An 18,081-nucleotide genomic window follows, 5' to 3' on the forward strand; every position below is an offset into this window, starting at 1 on the left:
GGTAAACTTGGTTGTAGGATTAGAGATTGAGTAGGAAGTCTTGTTGGGAATGGATTTGTAAATCCATGTTGTAATTGGACTGCTATTTGGAATGAATTGGTATTCTATATGCAAGTATTCCCTTAAATGTCTCTTCTTTTCTTTAGGAGCTAGGCTTTTGCACTATGTAATCACAATACTTCGTCCTTGAGCTCCTTCAGACCGTTTCGATGCCATATGAGAAATGATGCAACGCAACTTCATATTTATCCATACATGAAAAAATTGCAGAGATGAAGGAAGAAGACAAGCAAACAAAGTGGGTGGAAGGCAATGAGAGGAAGGGAGAGTCAGAAATTCAAAGAGGTCTCTGGATTTGAAATCCTAAGGTGTGAGATAGGATTCTATTTGGTATTGATTATATATACTTCTTACTCTCAGATCCCACAAAATCCACAACTTTTAATGAAATCCTAAAAATCTTTAATTTTTTTAATACACCTAGATTTTGATGGCCTTTAAAATCCTTTAGTTGACTACATTAGGATTTTAAGATCTCTTTAAATTCGAGTTTGACTACACCCTCTTTAGACTCACTAAGAAACAAAATATTTTAACACATTTAAAACTAAATAAGTGACTAACTCTAGGGTTTGGATTAACCTGTGAGTCTTTTGGAGGCGTTGTGATGGGGATAATCGGGTATCGGAGCTCTGAATCCCAAGAAAACCTCCATGTGATGGAATTCTGATCTGCATTGGATCTTTGGCGTTCGATTCGGAAGTATTACGCATCATGGTGCGGTAACGTAGACTGAGAAGTCTGTGATCAGCACCATCAGCTAAAACCCTAGCTTTATTTTCATGTTTTGATTTTGGAGGGAATTGAAGGAGTTTCATACGATCCCAAGTTTTGCCAGGAAATATTTGATCTTGTTGGCAATTGCTGTAGTAGGGGAAGCCTCTGACTTTTAGGTCTCTTTTTATCTTTAAAAAATTTTGAAAAAAAAAAAAAACAAAATCATTGTTTAGTGCCCATTTTACCGTCTCTACGGTATCTGTTTAACTTGTTTATTTTATTTTATGAAAATTTGTACACTATTTTCTTATAAGCACTAGTTGTGTTTCCCTTACAAGAAGGCTCCAGAAATCTAAATTTTATTGTACTTCAATATACAATGAAGATGAATGCTACGAACAATTATCTAAAAATAATTGTTTCTAATTTTCCATTCCACAGTATATGGTTTAGTATTGGGTTTTGAATTATGTTTTGGTGAAATAACTATGATTCGGAACATGTTAGATATGAAATAGATGAGAGAGATAAGATATAGACGAGAGAGAGAGATTGGGAGTAGAAAACCAAGCCATATATATTATTCTTGTCTATTTACAGGCTTAGGACATAGAAATATGCTAAAATATTCATATTACTCATTGGCTCCAAATCAACAACCACATAATTAATAATATTAAAAAAAACATTAAAAGGAATTAAGAAGATTTTTTGGTGGTTAATGAATGATTTTAGATATTTTTCTTGAAAATTCAATTCTTATTGAGGCCAATTTAATGAACTAAAGAGAGAGAATACGACAAGAGAGAGTGGAGAGAACAAAGCGTACGAAAATTGTAGGATTATGTTTCTTTTATGCTAGTGCATTTATTAATTTATAGACTTAAACTCATTCTACCAAGAATTTACACAATCAAACATATGTTAAATATTAATATAACAATTCCATCATTATTTAGAAGAATTTCACGGGAAGAAACAGAAAGATGTTGGTTTGTCTACGCAGCAAGTCCACCCGCAAGGATGACATGTAATCACATATTATCCAAACATAAAGGATATGGTGCACAGGTGTCATCACCCTAGTGGAGGCAACGAATCATCTCGCGTTGCCAGGATCAGATAATTCTGTCTTCCCCAATGGCAATACAAACTCAGTCCATTCAAAGCCTCTCAATTTTTTGTCTTAATTTTATATCCATTAACTTCTGCCACAATCTTACCACAAACACACGCAGAGTTTAGTGACTAACAGCAGCACAGAAACAAACATGGCTAGCTGTGGCATCGCATCAGCTGCCTCAGGCTTTGTGGTAGCACCAAATGTTGCAACCACCAACGCAGGCTCAACTTCTAGCCGAAATAGCATGCTGTTTTTCCCATCAAAACCCAGCACCAACACCAGAAGCAATGCTAGGTTTGTGACCAGGTCAGCAGAGGAAGCCGCTGCTCCGACGGCGGCCACCAAGACTGCACCAGAGGGGGAAGCTGCCCCTAAGCCTAAGCCACCACCAATTGGACCCAAGAGAGGCACTAAGGTTAGTTCAAGTAAAAAAAAAAAAAAAGTAGTGTTCTTTTATAGTATTTGTTTTAGTGAATTTTGAATGGTTTGGTAGTTGCAATTGGTGAATTGGAAAACCAAATTGAACCCAGAAAAAAATAGAGACTTAAACCAAATTGAATGGTTTGGTAGTTGCAATTGGTGAATTGTAATATAAGCTAATAACTTTATATACTTCCATTAACAGGTGAAGATTCTGAGGAAGGAATCCTACTGGTTCAAAGGCATTGGATCTGTTGTAGCAGTGGATCAGGTCTGACCTATCTCTCCCTCTCAATTAAAATGAAAATGAACATGGAAAATGGTGCGCTTTTCTTAAAATTTATGTGTTTATATCCATTTTGCAGGATCCGAATACCCGTTACCCGGTCGTGGTCCGGTTCAACAAAGTTAACTATGCCAATGTGTCAACAAATAACTATGCTTTGGACGAGATTGAAGAAGTTAAATGAGTTTGTAGTAGCACTGTAAATTGTAATCTTAATTAAATTCTCCTTCTATCAATTTCTTCCTAGTTGTTGGTGCCCCTTATTTTTATACCATACTCTATGATTTCTTCTTCCCTTTTCTTAGTTATGTTTAAATCACTGCATGCTCAAAATCCCAATCGATCGATATAAATTCATAGAGTATTATTGTATTTTCTAAAATTTCCACAAGGATTGAGGGCAGATTAGCTTCGCTATATTTTTGTCCATACAACTCTTTCCAAGTATATAATATCACAAGAAAAACTATCTTACATATCATGATTCTCTCTTTACCGTTGTATCTTTATCTCGCGATAAAGAGAAAAGCGGTGTATCAAACTGGTTTTTTTTATTATTTTATTTTTATTTTTTATGGAAAATGATTTATGCACTCACTTTTCTCCTTATACATTCTGACCCTTGTTTATTTTTATCGATTCTCCTTTCATTTATATCTAAAGAGCATAAACAAGCAAGCGTGTGCAAGGGGTGAAAAACTTGTGCAAATAACTTCTCTTTTCCATTAACAAAAAAGTCATTAAACTATTCCAAAGACGATTTCCAGAACCCAATAGGCAGGACTACTTGTTCAATCATAAGCATTTTATGTTTCAGAATGTGCAAATCCTTGTGGGCACCAGGATGTTTGTTTTACGTGTTTGGCCGAAACAAAAAACCATGTAGTTAAGCTTAAGCACCCAATAATGCAAGAGAGTTGGGAGATACTCGAAAAATCGATAAGCATGCAAGTGCTTATAAATGGCACATAACACCACAATATTCTCGACAGACTGCGGAGTCATGACAAGTAACGAATGACTAGAAACTAAAAATGTTTTCTTAAACTCTTCCATCAAACCCGTCGAGGAGACCAGACCATATTCCCTTTACAGGTGGTAACTGCGCAACGAAAGCATTCCAAGGTGGGTAACCAACGCGACTGCCACGAATACGACCATCCAGGCGAAGAGATACATACCTGGCAAAAAAAAAAAAAAAATGATGTAGAATTACTCAAGAAGTGATCTTATGCGAATTTACCCAAGAAAATAGACTCATTGGTTAAAAGGAAAACTAACGAAATGCAAAAAAAAAGTATAGTTAAAAGCACAAACTATACAAACTGCCATAATAAGAAATGCTTACACGGGAGAGTCAGAGGTGACACCGGCCAGCTTCTTTTGTTCGTCCAACCAGCTACAATATCCAACGAAAAAATGAGTGTGTCTGACCAGATAATAAGAACTTGTAAATGATTAAATCATTTTGTTTTGAAAAAGGTTTACTTACTTGGTCCATTCAGTAACATAAATTGGAGTCAGCTGCCAGAGTCCTTTCCTCTTTGCAGTAATATCCTTAGCCTCTTCACTTTCTTCAAACTCAAAACTAGGTACGTTTCCATCCGTAGCCAAGGGCACAACGAGCACTCCTCTTTCCACAAGCCCTTCAGTGAAAGGCTCACTTCGATTGAAGGATTCTGTGATGAACGATGCAGGGCCTGCACATATTACCAGCTGAGCAATCCCTCTCAAAGAGCTAAGAGGAATAACTTTCTTTTCAGAAACACGAAGCTTAAGATTCGAAAGGTTTTCCTCTCGAGAGAGCCTAGCAATCTGTGCATCTTTGGCCTTGTTCTCCCTCAAATACAAAAATGCAAAGAGAGACACTGCTCCAAGGTCTGCCAAGACCCTTGGCAATTTCGGTGGCATCAAGTACTCTTGATGGATTTGTTATTGCTGCAATCAATTGTGTGGTTGCTATTAGTCCTCCTAAACCACCACTTGCAATGAAAGCAAGATAGAAAAACATTCGAACGGAGTGAAAGGGAGTGAGAACTTCACTCCTGATCCTGGTTGTGGAACTGAGGAACAAACAAACCTATGATTACAAGAAGCCTAATGTGTATAGTAGAAGCTAATATAGCACAAGGCATTGGATTGAAAGGCAGAGAGCCAGAGAACCCAAGTTGCCAAAGATGTTGAAACCGGGAAAACCCCATTACTAGTCTATCTACTTCAATTTAGAACCAGTTCCGTTCACAGTACAAATAGGTAGAACTTATCAAATATCCCAGAAAATTGATGCAATGATCATGAAAAGTTCAAATTTGAAACACTATGGCACAACTACTACCAATCACAGACGTTCATTTGGTCATGTCCCTGTTAGGTTTTGAACTTACACATATCATGATAAGGATACCTAAACGTGGGTTCAAACCAATTAGGAGTCATGGCCATGTCAATAACTGATCTCCTAGAATTAAGGGATATGGGACGTGATAAGGATGCTTGCATTGCTCCACGTCAAAAGAAACTGATTGCTGCAGTTCATAGCAGTTGCTATCCAATCATCTTGATAGATGGAAGTTGGAGAAGTTCAGTTCGATATAATAAAGGATTCCCTGCTCACAAAGAACATGTTCTGTAATCAGGGTTCTATCACCATTGAAACATAAGGTCTTGAGTGAGTAGAAGAATTCTTATGTGTTACCAGTAAACACAGCCTACACCAGGTCTTTCAGTTGGTGTTGCTGCTGTCTTTGTTGCTGGGCAGATGGGTTCTCAGGTATGGTCGATCTCTTTTTAATGCCAACTCTTGTAATATATGTAAGATATGTTATTTGTGATCCTTGTTGAAGACTAACCAATTATAGTTCCTACATGTCCCAATCCAATTATCCAAGAAACATTAAGATATGGTGTAAGCTTAAATCCAAGGAAATATGCACTTGTAAAACCGGTTAAAAGCTTTTAATAAATAAGAAAATAACCGAAAGGACACTAAACAGGCAATAACAGGACACTATGTTATGTATACACTTTATCGTCTGTCTAGGGTCTCCAATTATGTTTTTAATTAGAATTGGTAATCGATTCTATTTGTGCAGAACTCCCTTAAATGAATCATACGACACAATCATTCTCAAAATACTGGAAAAGGGAAGACCTGATTTCAGTAGGAGAAGTTTGCTTATCAGTTGCAAAGCATGTGATGGTTGAAGACTTATGCTTTGAGGTCTGCAGAGTGAGAAATGGTGCATTTGTACAAGAGAATGACCAGAGGATCGGTTCTGATTCCACTGCTGAGTTTGTAGTGAGTGTGATTTCGAGGTTTGAGGATGTGTAAGGGAGAGTTTGCAACAGAAGCCTTGGCCACCGCTTGAATTCAGAGTTCTTGTGTTGCTTTTTAGAGTTTGGCAATGGTTTCTTGGGAGGCCGTATTTGGATGAACACAATACTGCCACCTCCCACAGCCCAAATGGTAGTAATTACAGCCAGTCTTATTTTCTCTGTTAACCTTTTTTTACGTTTGTTTGTTTCTTAGGAAAAAATAAAAAAAAAAACACTTCCCCTGGAAACGGCAGTGTTTAGCAGCATGAGTTTAACACCATAGGTTTCTAGTTACAAGTGGAGAAATTTTTAAGTGTGACTAACTATTACTGTATCACGTTGTGTTATTGATCTACATATTATAATATAAGTATGTGACATGATTAATATGTCATGAATACAGAAATTAGGAAATATATTAATAAATATATTTATATGTTATAACATGAGATGATTAATGATATCATGAAGCAATATGATTATACTCAATGGACAAATTTTTTATTGCGACAATCACACCACCACGTGTTGTTTTGTATTCCACGTTTTATAATGAGTGGATAACATTGTTGATATTTCATTGACTTAGTATAGTATTTTTAAATAAATATATACACGTTACTACAAGAAAATATGGTAATTGCGACACCCTTCTACGACGCGTGATGCGGCTCTCGCAATAACTATTAAATTTCATTATTTTCTGTGCGCTAAACTTTGGCGCTCTGTTGTTTGCGACATGAATGAAAGTTCCGTCGCACACACCTCTGTTGTGAATAAGTAGAAGAAAAAAAAAAAAAAACACAACTGCACGCTCTCATCTCCCTCTCGCTCTCAGCCTATCTCCCTCTCTTCAAAGCATAGATCCTTCTTTGAGACTCTTGCCACAACCACTGATGCTGAGACACAATTGAACCAAGTAAGGATTTATGTTTCTTGTTCCTCTCTCAAATCTCCCATTTCCCTAACCCTAATATTTTTTGTCATCTCTCAGTTTTTTCTTTTTGTTGCTAGAAATTCAAATTCAATCTCATCGCTTCTTATTTGGTAAGATTATTTGAGGAATCATCTTCTAATTTGTTTTTTCTTGGTGTTGTTTCATCATTTTTTCAAAAATTCCAGTCTTATCTATTCTCCATTAGTTCTCCCGTTGTTTAGGGTTTTTTTTTTTTTTTTCTTTTTTTCTATGTTCAATTTCATCACTAATTGCTAATATTGTTGGAGGATTTTTTTGTAATTGGAGCTAGTCAAAGAAGTATGCTGGCTTGGTTTTGTTTATTTATTCTTTAATGGCACTGGTGACTCATTTAGCAAGAGAAGCAGAAATTTGGGGGTGGATTAATTGGAGAAGGATGAGTAAGAAAGCATGGATGAATGCAGAGACAATGGTGGTGCTTTTGTGAAGAAGCACAGAATGGTCCGAAAAAAGGTGAGATTTGTAGAGGAAAATGAAAGAACTGTTTGGAAAGTAATGGTGAATGATGAGTTGAAATCAGAGCAAAAGGGAGGAGAAAATGGAAAGCGGGCCTCTAAGAAAGGTGAGAATGGGGTGTAGTTTAAAGGTAGAAGATAAAGTGGGGCATTCTGATGACATTGATATAGAGTAAGGTTTGCGAAGAAGCAAGAGAGTAGGTTATTTTCTTAGGGCCATAAAGGATCATACAAAGTAGGATGAAAGAAAAGTAAATAAGCAGTCCAAGAAAGTAAGTAATTTGTAAATTCTATGTTTATGTCATTTGTTGTCAATGTTGTGATTTATAACGTGATTGAGCTGGTATGCATACATAACTGGTATTCTATGTTTATGTTGTTATTTGTTGTGACTGTTGTGTAAAAATCTATGTTTATGTCATTAGTTAACGAAATTGCTCAAACTCGCCGCAAAGAGTGAAAGAAGAAACGATTATGTATTCCTTTCATACATAAATGCCATGCACTAATTTGCTCTATATCTTTTAATATTTCTGATTAGTAACTTACTAAGATGATGGATTAATTGAGTTCGTTTTGTTAGAATGGCCACCACCTTTTGAAGTGAGTTGTCTGAGTAGAATCCAGTAAATGACGTTTGATTTGGTCTTGATATGGTTTAAATATTTCAATAAGTGTTATGATGTCATCCACTTCAACCATCATGTGTTTGTAGTGAGCTTCTTCTACTAATTCGTGTATGTTAGACCATTAATTCTATTATTACATTAAGAATTACTCCACTATTTATCTTTAAGAAATGTAGCTACTTTCGTGTTGTTTTGCTGTAATAACTTGGTCTGTATAAAAGGTTGATCTATGTTATAAATTGGTGTCTTACTGTTCCCCTTCATCTTTGTTTCTTGTGTTTTTTCCCTTATCTTGTTCCTTTTTCCCTAGAAATTGGCTTGGTTGGGTAAAGGCTACTGCTAAGGTCGAGTGAAATCAGATGTTGCTGGGATGAGTTGCATCAAAATTCCACTATAACAGGTAATACATAAAATTTCTAGGTTGAGTTCCATTTCTTGATATGACATCTGGTTATAAGCTCAATTATAGTTGTATCAGTGGTATTGAAATTGTTCTTATGAAAGTAATTATATAAATGCTGGCGTTGTGTCGTTTGTTATATTGTACCAGTGGTCTCACTAGTACAAAAAAGGCTTTGCACGACGCAGGACCTTCGTCGCGCAAAGTCAAAAAACGTCGTGCAAAAATTAGCCCAACGGACGTTCGTCGCGCATTCACCGTTGCGCTAAGTGCGTGAAAGCAGGGTTTGCGCGACGCAGAAATGATCTACGTTGCGCAAAACCACTTTGCGCGACGAATGTCCTGCGTCGCTCAAAACCACTTTGCGCAACCTAGGTCCTGTGTCTCGCAAAACAACTTTGCGCAACTAAAAACCTGGGTCGCGCAAAGTGGTTTTGCGCAACGCAGATCACTTCTTCATCGCGCAAACCCTTTTCTTTTTTTTTTTTTTTTTTTTTTTGGCCAAAGAATTTTTTTTATTTAATTTTTAATAAATATTGTAATGAAATTCTAAACAATAATTATTAAACCAAGAAAAAGTATTTAATTATAAAATATATAAAAATGTACACACAAGATGTCCAAACACAAAAAAAAAAACTACTAGTCTTCTAGGATACATCATGCTACTGGGTATCAGCTGGGTGAAGTGGCTGGGAAGTTGAAGGTGGAGCAACATCACGTGTTGGCATCGGGATCTGGAGGCCGGACATCGCTAAGGCTTGTACAATCATACTCATCCTCTCGTCCTGGGCCCTAATGTGCTCGCCCTGGGCCGCAAGCTGACCTTTTAGGGTTGTCACTTCCTCCTTCAAGGCATTTACCTATCCTGTGGACGATCTGGAAGAGGAGGCACCCGTCTCACGAACCCCCGCCTTCCCCATACATCGAACAACCTTGCCATAACGACGACCCAACTTCTGATCCAAGACCTCAGTCACGATCTGAATATATGCATCCTCGGGTACATTGACGTCCTCGATCGGGGTCTCCGGGGGAAGCTGCGATGTTGCTTCTTGGAGAACAGCAGTGGACTTTTCCACCATAACATCCTGTAATAATAAAGAAAAAACATATAATGTTTAATGACAAAATATAAATAATATTTGAACGATTCGTAAAAATAAGAATAATAAGAATTACATATACTTACATGAAGCTCCTTAGCGGTCTCATTGCCGGGTCGAACGTAAACGTCATTGAACATGTCAATCTGTGGGAACGTAGAACCCTCCTAAAAAAAAATCATTAAGTAAATTTTATTAGTCAATAATAAAGAATAAAATGTATAAAATTTAAAAATTAATATACTTTTACTTGACGTCGTGCCTCAAGCCTATACGAAAAGGGCTTCGAACCGGAATGGTGGAGAAGTGTCTTTGAGTCCCGAGCTTTCTTGCCAGCAATAGATTTCTTCTGTTAAACATACAATATACATGTTAGTGCGATTATTTGAATGAAATTATTAAAAAAAGCTTAAAAAATAACAAAAACAGTAAATTATTATTAAAGTATTATGTACATACCACAAATTTTGGATCCATAAAATGTTTACAGAGCCACTCCCAATCCTCTGGCCGGTCCCTCAACTCGTTTGGGCAACCCTCTAGGCGAGCAATCTCCGGATCATCCCATAGCTGAAAATGCGTGTGAAAAGCGCTCTTCCAATCTTTGTACCGGTTTGCTAAGGTCCCCTCTAAGTAGGCACTGACCTCAGGGGATAAGTCATTAACATCAAAATTGACCTACAAATATGAAAAACAATAAAATAATATTAAGAAATTTAATAATATTAAGATAATATACTTTGGTTTATAATATTTGTAAACAAAATTTAAAAAAAAAATGATAAGGGCTAAAAATTAATTTACTAACCGACAACTTGTCTGGCACCAGTTTCTTCGTCTCCTCGGGAATTTGTGCCCAAGACTCCCACCGCATAGGACAACAATTCCGAATAACATAACCACAGCTAGTAACAACGCTGCTATGCTGCTGTGAGGTAGCCGCTCCACGATGTTGCGAGTCATATGCAATCTTGATCAAGGAGGCGGACATACGTACAGCATGTGCCTCCTTTAGCATTCGATTAGGCCCCCTGGTGTTTTTTTTAGCTGCCCAAAAAAACTTAAATGGTAAAAAGCTTAAATTTGTACAGAAAATTGGGCAAAACCTCCCCTAATAGTATATCATTTCCCAAAACCTTAAAACAGTAATTCACAACCCGCAACACATTTTCACAATCCAACAAATTTTCACAATCATAAAATAATAGTTTTAAAATAGAAAAAAAAAAATACAACGTAGTGAGAATTAGAAAAAAAACTACCTGGTTAGGAGGCCCCACCATCGACTCCGGAGGAGGAGGAAGCGTGATCACCAAGCTCCAGCTCGCGGCGGCGACGGTGAGGCCGCCGTGCACTGAGAGGTTGAACCGACACTGATGATGTTGATGATACGGGCACCTAAGACGCCGTAGGAGTAGCCTCAGTAAGGGGTGTAGGCTCCCCAATCAATGGAGCACTCACGCCTGGAGTAGATGCTGATGATGTAGGAGCCGCATTAGACACACTCCGACGACGAGTGATCAACTGCGACATCTATACACTTTTTGAACCATAAAAATATGACATTAGAAACTAATCCTTTCTTGCATTTGAAACTAATAAATTAGCAACCAAAGTAATATAAGTAATTAGAGCAATAATATCAATACAAGATTATTTAAAAAACCAATGGTTCAAGAAACTAAACAAGCAGCTTCATACTTGGAACATTGATATACTTCGCCCTTGATATGGTAAAGGATATCATTAACTATAAGTTTTATATCTAAGAACTCTCAACCTAGCTTACCTCCAATATGTGAAACTGATCACTCAGTTGCAGACATTGAAATCTACTTAATAAATAAATATATATATAGACACACATTGAAATCGATGGGATACGCATTGTACGAAACTAATTTCAACGATCCAACCGTTAAACTTGTTTGTATATGCTTCAAGATCGCATACGCCAAAAATCGCAAAAAAAAACATTCAGAGATTAGGTAACGGAACAAACCATTTCGACGGCTATAAACGAAAAAATCTTGATTTAACGGTTATTTTAACTCTGATTTTGATGATTTTTTACAGCTACACTCTTTAACCCTATATGAATACAATGAACTAATTCGATTGTCAATTTAAAACATTTACACAAGTGGATACCACAAAATCTTATGTTATACTTAATGAAAGTATAAATAAACTCCAAGTGTTAGTGAAGCTAATGTTTTGATGGGATACGCATTGTACGAAACTAGTTTCAACGATCCAACCGTCAAACTTGTTTGTATATGCTTTGAGATCGCATACGCCAAAAATTGCAAAAAACAAACATTAAGAGATCAAGTAACGGGACAAACGATTTCGACGGCTATAAACGAAAAAATCTTGATTTAACGGTTATTTTAACTCTGATTTTGATGATTTTTTACAGCTACACTCTTTAACCCTATATGAATACAATTCGATTGTCAATTTAAAACATTTACACAAGTGGATACCACAAAATTTTATGTTATACTTAATGAAAGTATAAATAAACTCCAAGTGTTAGTGAAGCTAATGTTTTGATGGGATACGCATTGTACGAAACTAGTTTCAACGATCCAACCGTCAAACTTTTTTGTATATGCTTCGAGATCGCATACGCCAAAAATTGCAAAAAACAAACATTAAGAGATCAAGTAACGGGACAAACCATTTCGACGGCTATAAACGAAAAAATCACAATCTAACGGTTATTTTAACTCTGATTTTGATGATTTTTTTACAGCTACACTCTTTAACCCTATATGAATACAATGAACTAATTGGATCATCAATTTAAAATATTTACACAAGTGGATACCACAAAAGGAAAAGGCAATGCAAGAACCTCAAAAGAAAAGCAAAAGCAAAAAAAAAAAAAAGGATTTTGCGCGACGTAGGTACAATTACGTTGCGCAAAACATATTTGCGCGACGTAGTTATACCTACGTCGCGCAAAGTCCTTTTTTTTTTTTTTCGCCCTTTTGCTTATGAGTACAAAATAAATAAATTGAAATCTACTTAGTAAATACATATACCATTGAATTTGATGGGAAACGCATTGTACGAAACTAGTTTCAACAATCTGACCGTCAAACTTATTTGTATATGCTTCGAGATCTTATACGCTAAAATCGCAAAAAACAAACATTCAGAAATCAAGTAATGGGACAAACCATTTCGACGGCCATAAACGAAAAAATTACGATCAAACGATTATTTTAACTCTGATTTTGATGATTTTTTACAGTTACACTCTTTAACCCTATATGAATACAATGAACTAATTGGATCGTCAATTTAAAATATTTACACAAGTGGATACCACAAAAGGAAAAGGCAATGAAAGAACCCTAAAAGAAAAGCAAAAGGGATAAAAAATAAAAAAAATAAAAAATAAAAAAGGGACTTTGCGCGACGTAGGTAGGTATACGTAGCGCAAAGATGTTTTGCGCGCCGCCTTCCCAACTATGTCGCGCAAAGCTATTTTGTGCGACGTGTTTCTGCCTTCGTTGCGCAAATTTGGAAAAAAAAAGCAGTAAAGATCCTTCGTTTGGCGCCAAAATCTTGCGCGACGCATATAGGGGTCACGCAAACGTCTTTTGCGCAATGAAACTTTGCGCGACGATGTATTCGTCGCGCATAGCTGTTTTGCGCGACGTCGTCTTCGTCGCGCAAAGTACGTCGCGCAAATTGATTTTTGTACTAGTCTGCAAGTTACTTTTGTTCCTTTGTCATTATTGATATCATTTTTGTGGTAGTAAATTCTTGTCAACTACAGAGACTGGAAGATGAAGAGGAGAGGCATAAAGTTTAGAAGGAAAGCACTCAAGGGGATCTCTTGCTTGGTCCGACAGAGAAGCATTGGTCTGATGTAGTATTATAGACTATATAAATGTCTAAACATGTATATGTGTTTAATTACTGAAATGAAATACATTACAATCTTAAAGATTCCAAATAAGTGTTTTTCATTTTGTAAATTATGAATTGTAACATTGGTTTGAATTTCATTTTAGTTTGGAACCTGTAGTACAATTTCACATGAATTTTTTTTGTTGAAGCTGTTAAAAAATATTGTCATTGGTGTCCAATTTGACGCCCAATTTTTTTTTTAAACCTGGTGGCAATTATTTGCGACATGTTACTTGCCGTCCCGTAGTAAATAGTACATAGCGTTGCATATAATCGACCAACATTTACGACGCATAGTTAATGCGATGAGTCACTTGCCGTCACAAGCCCGTCGTAAAAGGCCTATTGCGACGCTTTTGGCAGATTTTGTGACACGTTTTTACCATCCCAAAAGGTCCTTTTTGGTGGATTAAACTGATAATATAGATGTAATGTGTGACAATTACACTGAAAATGTCAAGAGTTATGCAATTCACAACTTATTTAGAATAACAACAATTATTATGATTTCTTTTTCTTAATCCACTTACATATATGGCTAAAAAGATGCAACAAGAAAGCAATTCAAGGCCTTGAAGCAAGAATCATCTCCCTCTTCTGCTTGTAATACACAAACATTTGATCTACATGCTGGAGGCTCTTTTTGATTGCTGGGTTTTCCCTAAAGTTGTTAATCCAATTACATAAGCAAGGGAACTCACTGGCTTGCAGCACTTTGACACCAACCACTTGTTCAATCACTCCAAAAGAGGAGGCTATAAATCCCAAGGCCAAGTCAGCCAACCCAATTTCATTGCCACCGAAAAACTCCTTCTCTCCCAGAGCTTGCTCTTCCAAGATCTTGAGTAGATCTCTGACTTCTTTTGCAGCCTTCTCATGTTCTTCCCCATCAGCCATAAAGAATTTAGCAAATGGTACGCTCTGCTTGATCACACAAATTGAAATTTGCATTTGATTAGTAATGACTGAAAGGGCTCCAATAATCTATAAAAGCAATATATGTTATGTTGTCAGATTGTAAATTTATATGACAATATATAAATATATATACGACATTGCTTGACATATATAATGATCACCTTTTCGTCTATAAACTTCGTCCAGAACCGCGCCAACGCTCTCTCATGAGGGTCATCAGAAAGGAGGGGATTCTGGGGCCAAGTTTCTTCAATGTACTCGAGGATCACACTGGACTCAGCGATTGGCTTCCCGTTGTGAACGAGTACTGGGATCTTTTTGTGAACTGGGTTGTAATGCAAAAGCAAATCACTCTTGTTAGCCAAATCCTCTTCTATGTATTCATACTTCACACCCTTGAGCTCTAGAGCCCATATCACTCTGGAACTATATGGACTAGGCCAAGCTCCAAACAGCTTCACTTCTTCCATTTCTTGTTGAGTTCTTTGCGTTCGTTAAATGTTCGTGTTCGGCCTCCTTATACAATATGATTCTATGAATAAAGCTTTGAAATATCCTTTTGGAATTGTCAACCGGATGTTGCATTGTTTCTTCTTGGTTTCCTTTTTGACCAATTGAGATGATTTTTCAAGCAATTTAGGTGTGGCATATTAAGAATAGTAATGGAAGAACCACGCGTTCATGTATTTGAAAAGTTGTCTTGAGCTTGATTACCTTAGAATATACAGGATTTCCCATCTAGCTATTGTCTGCAGACGGCTGTGGTCCTGTGGATATTTTCTTTAACAGGCCAAAGAGGCAATCTTTCTGCTATTCTCAATTTTTTATTGAAGATATAAAGTTTCATGTCGTCTTGTAGAATTAAATAAAAGCTATAGATTGAGAACAATATTGATATTTATCAACTTCCTGTTAAATTCCAAACAGCAGCTTCACTTCTTCCAACTTTTTTTCTTGTTTAATTTGTATTCTTAATTCCTCAAACCCTTGGCCCCCTTTTATGTTATGATTCTTTGAATACATAAAGCTTTGAAATTTCCTTTGGAGTTTAACAGGAAGTTGCATTGTTTCTTCTTGGCCTCCTTTTTGACCAAATGAGATGACTTTTCAAAGTAATTTGAGTGTTCCCCAAGAACACCAATGTTTCTCTGCCAAGTATTTAACTCCAAGAGCCAATTGTGGATTATGTACACGAATTTCCAATTTTTTTTCCAGACAGGATAACAATTTAATGTTAAATATTTTGAAAGATATTTTACAACGGGCTAATGCATTTATAGCATAGTTATGTCAAATATAACTAATGTGAATATAACATTGAATATATTATCATTCGAACGTTGAGATGGTAAACATTGTTAGTTAAATTCTCAATATATATAGTCAATTTAAAGAATATAAATAACAAACTCAAGATTTGTTTAGTTAGATAAAAGAAAAGTATGTATAAAAAAGAAAAAAACGAAGAAGTGCCAAGATAGGATAGTGAAAGAAATGTGAATGGAACGAGACTCACACCATCTCCATTCGTCCTTTTCCTTTCCTCATTTCTCCTATCCCACCAAAAGCTCATAAAAGCTCATAGAGACCTATAAAGCTAACGCATTGGTGAGAGCAAATTAGGAAGAAGAAAAAAGCAAGTAGTTTACAAAAATGGAAGAAGTGAAGCTGTTAGGAGCATGGCCTAGTCCCTTTTGTTACAGAGTCATATGGGCTCTAAAACTAAAGGGTGTCAAGTATGAATATGTCGAAGAAAATCTTACCACCAAGAGTGAACGTCTTTTGCAGCATAACCCAGTTCATAAGAAGATCCCTGTTCTCGTTCATGGCGGAAAACCAATCCCAGAGTCCACTATCATTCTTGAATACATTGAGGAGGTTTGGCCACAGAACCCACTGCTTTCAGATGAACCTTATGAGAGGGCCATGGCTCGGTTTTGGATTAAGTTTGGAGAGGACAAGGTGAGAGTCATTCAAATTTGTTCACAAAATTTTGAGTTTAAGTAATTCAAATCTAGACTCGCTTTAGATTTATTTAATTTTAACAAGATGCTCATATTCTTAATTATGAACACATCTCTTTGCGAACGTATTTGATATAAAAATGTGGTCAGCATAACATAATTGTATCTCCAGGCGATATTTATATTTGGACTACAATCTCGATCCTAGAATTCTAGAACAACCACTAGACAAAAATTTGGCCACATGTATTTAGAAAATGTGACAAATTTTAACATGACACGTTATAAGTGAGTAATAGTCTCATACTAAATTTTGTTTTGGTGTCCCTCTAATCTATTACAATTATCCTAAGCATGACTTGTTTAATAACTTTTTATTATTTTCTTTATAACATCTTAACAGTAGGCTAACTATATATTGAAAATAATCCTGTCGTCAAATCTGTTTACCAAATAATTTGAAATGTTTCATGGATTCACATGTGTATAGCTAATCAAATATCAAATTGAGCCTTGCAGAGTTCAGTTTTTATTGCATATTTTCAATCAATTGGTGAAGAGCAGGAGAAGGCAAAAAACGAAGCCCAAGAAGCGTTGAAAACAATAGAACATGGACTTGGAGATCAGAAATTTTTTGGAGGGGAGAAAATTGGGTTGGCAGACTTGGCTTTGGGATGGATAGCTGGTTGGCTAGGAGCTATGGAAGAATCAGCTGGTTTAAAGTTGCTAGAACCAAATATGTTTCCTCACTTGCAAGCTTGGATACGCAATTTTAAAGAAGTGCCTGAGATCAAGGAGAACACCCCTCATCATGATGAATTGTTGGCTTATTTCAAATCCCTAAGAGAGAGGTCCATTGCATCAGCAAGATCATAACCTAGTTTTTAAATCGAATTTGGCTATTGTTAGTCGTCGTCTTCTATATGCACATGAGCTCAAACAGTGATGCATAATAGATTTCGCGCGGAGTACATCAACAGTCAGAAATTGCTCATGAACGCTGAAGCATACTTTTGAAATATACCATGCATGCTTTTACTTTTCAAATGCTATTAGTATATGTTCAATTAACTTTATATTTGTGAGAAAAGTATATGAATGTGGTCAGCATTTCAAAAGAGGGCACGATATGATAATATATATATATATATATATTTATATATAAGAGGCCTTTACGGGATCTTCGTTTTTTTTTAAATAGAGATTAGTTGTTGGGTCCACACTACATTGAATTTTAACGATTCGAGATGGACCTCATAGATCATCTTTGCAAAATATTAACCAAATAAAAAATATTTGAGATATCTCATTTTTTTTCCTCAAAAGACAAGACTTTATTAAATTCTAATTAAAATGTTTACATCTTCGGTTAATATGTTAAAAAGGAACTCAAAACTAATACAATCTCATCTAAAAGAACCTCTAGTTTTTTGAACTCGAGAATAATATTTGAGAATTCTAATTGAGTTCAAAGAAATTGATGAACACTTTGTTTTATAATAAACAATGAAAATTCATTGTGATAATAAAATAGGCAACTGTCTTTGGATTAAATTGAATTTTTGCAAGGGTGATCTATGAATTGAGACTTACAAAATGTACGGTTCAGATCATTGAAATTCAACGTGGAGTAGATCTCACAACCAATGGCGGATCCAGGATTTTAACATAGGGTGGTCCCAATATAAAAGCTCCAAAAAAAAAAAAAAAAAAAAAAGATGAAAATATCATTGAACAAATAAATGGCAAACTACAACTTTTCATTTATAATCTTTGTGCTAA

General features: G+C 36.0%; 4 protein-coding genes and 2 long non-coding RNA genes across 9 annotated transcripts; 3 read left to right on the forward strand and 3 right to left on the reverse strand.

The window, feature by feature from the left end:
- Nucleotides 1–1,954: 1,954 nt before the first annotated feature.
- LOC103960252 (photosystem I reaction center subunit IV B, chloroplastic) lies at nucleotides 1,955–2,898 on the forward strand. Its single transcript, XM_009372702.3, has 3 exons — nucleotides 1,955–2,315; nucleotides 2,526–2,591; nucleotides 2,686–2,898. Exons 1-3 carry the CDS (start codon nucleotides 2,049–2,051, stop codon nucleotides 2,788–2,790), a joined length of 438 nt encoding a protein of 145 aa, XP_009370977.2. The 5' UTR covers nucleotides 1,955–2,048; the 3' UTR covers nucleotides 2,791–2,898.
- LOC103961457 (protein LOW PSII ACCUMULATION 1, chloroplastic) lies at nucleotides 2,861–6,202 on the reverse strand. Its single transcript, XM_009374007.3, is given in 6 exon segments — nucleotides 2,861–3,787; nucleotides 3,955–4,005; nucleotides 4,099–4,488; nucleotides 4,490–4,669; nucleotides 5,758–6,108; nucleotides 6,198–6,202. Coding segments are annotated over 6 exon segments (1,116 nt in total). The 3' UTR covers nucleotides 2,861–3,648.
- Nucleotides 6,203–6,457: 255 nt separating this feature from the next.
- On the forward strand, nucleotides 6,458–13,547 carry LOC103960238. Of its 4 annotated transcripts, none has more exons than XR_007251923.1 (3): nucleotides 6,458–7,624; nucleotides 8,292–8,381; nucleotides 13,264–13,547. It is a non-coding gene; the product is annotated as an uncharacterized LOC103960238 (long non-coding RNA). The 4 variants fall into 4 exon arrangements; XR_007251926.1 differs by having other exon boundaries at nucleotides 6,458–7,459; XR_007251929.1 differs by having other exon boundaries at nucleotides 6,458–7,350.
- LOC103959551 lies at nucleotides 8,945–11,419 on the reverse strand. Its single transcript, XR_007251920.1, has 3 exons — nucleotides 9,947–11,419; nucleotides 9,574–9,836; nucleotides 8,945–9,472 (listed from the first exon to the last, which is right to left on the reverse strand). It is a non-coding gene; the product is annotated as an uncharacterized LOC103959551 (long non-coding RNA).
- Nucleotides 13,548–13,871: 324 nt separating the features above from the next.
- On the reverse strand, nucleotides 13,872–14,990 carry LOC125480906 (probable glutathione S-transferase). The gene is made up of 2 exons (XM_048592145.1): nucleotides 14,497–14,990; nucleotides 13,872–14,338 (listed from the first exon to the last, which is right to left on the reverse strand). Exons 1-2 carry the CDS (start codon nucleotides 14,803–14,805, stop codon nucleotides 13,982–13,984), a joined length of 666 nt encoding a protein of 221 aa, XP_048448102.1. The 5' UTR covers nucleotides 14,806–14,990; the 3' UTR covers nucleotides 13,872–13,981.
- Nucleotides 14,991–15,906: 916 nt separating this feature from the next.
- LOC103960208 (probable glutathione S-transferase) lies at nucleotides 15,907–17,375 on the forward strand. Its single transcript, XM_009372652.2, has 2 exons — nucleotides 15,907–16,297; nucleotides 16,819–17,375. Exons 1-2 carry the CDS (start codon nucleotides 15,989–15,991, stop codon nucleotides 17,173–17,175), a joined length of 666 nt encoding a protein of 221 aa, XP_009370927.2. The 5' UTR covers nucleotides 15,907–15,988; the 3' UTR covers nucleotides 17,176–17,375.
- The last annotated feature ends 706 nt before the right edge of the window (nucleotides 17,376–18,081 follow it).

Source organism: the organism of the source record quoted next, unplaced genomic scaffold (genome assembly GCF_019419815.1).
Source record: "Pyrus x bretschneideri cultivar Hongxiangsu unplaced genomic scaffold, Pyrus_bretschneideri_v1 Contig10, whole genome shotgun sequence".
Taxonomy (NCBI): Eukaryota; Viridiplantae; Streptophyta; class Magnoliopsida; order Rosales; family Rosaceae; genus Pyrus; species Pyrus x bretschneideri.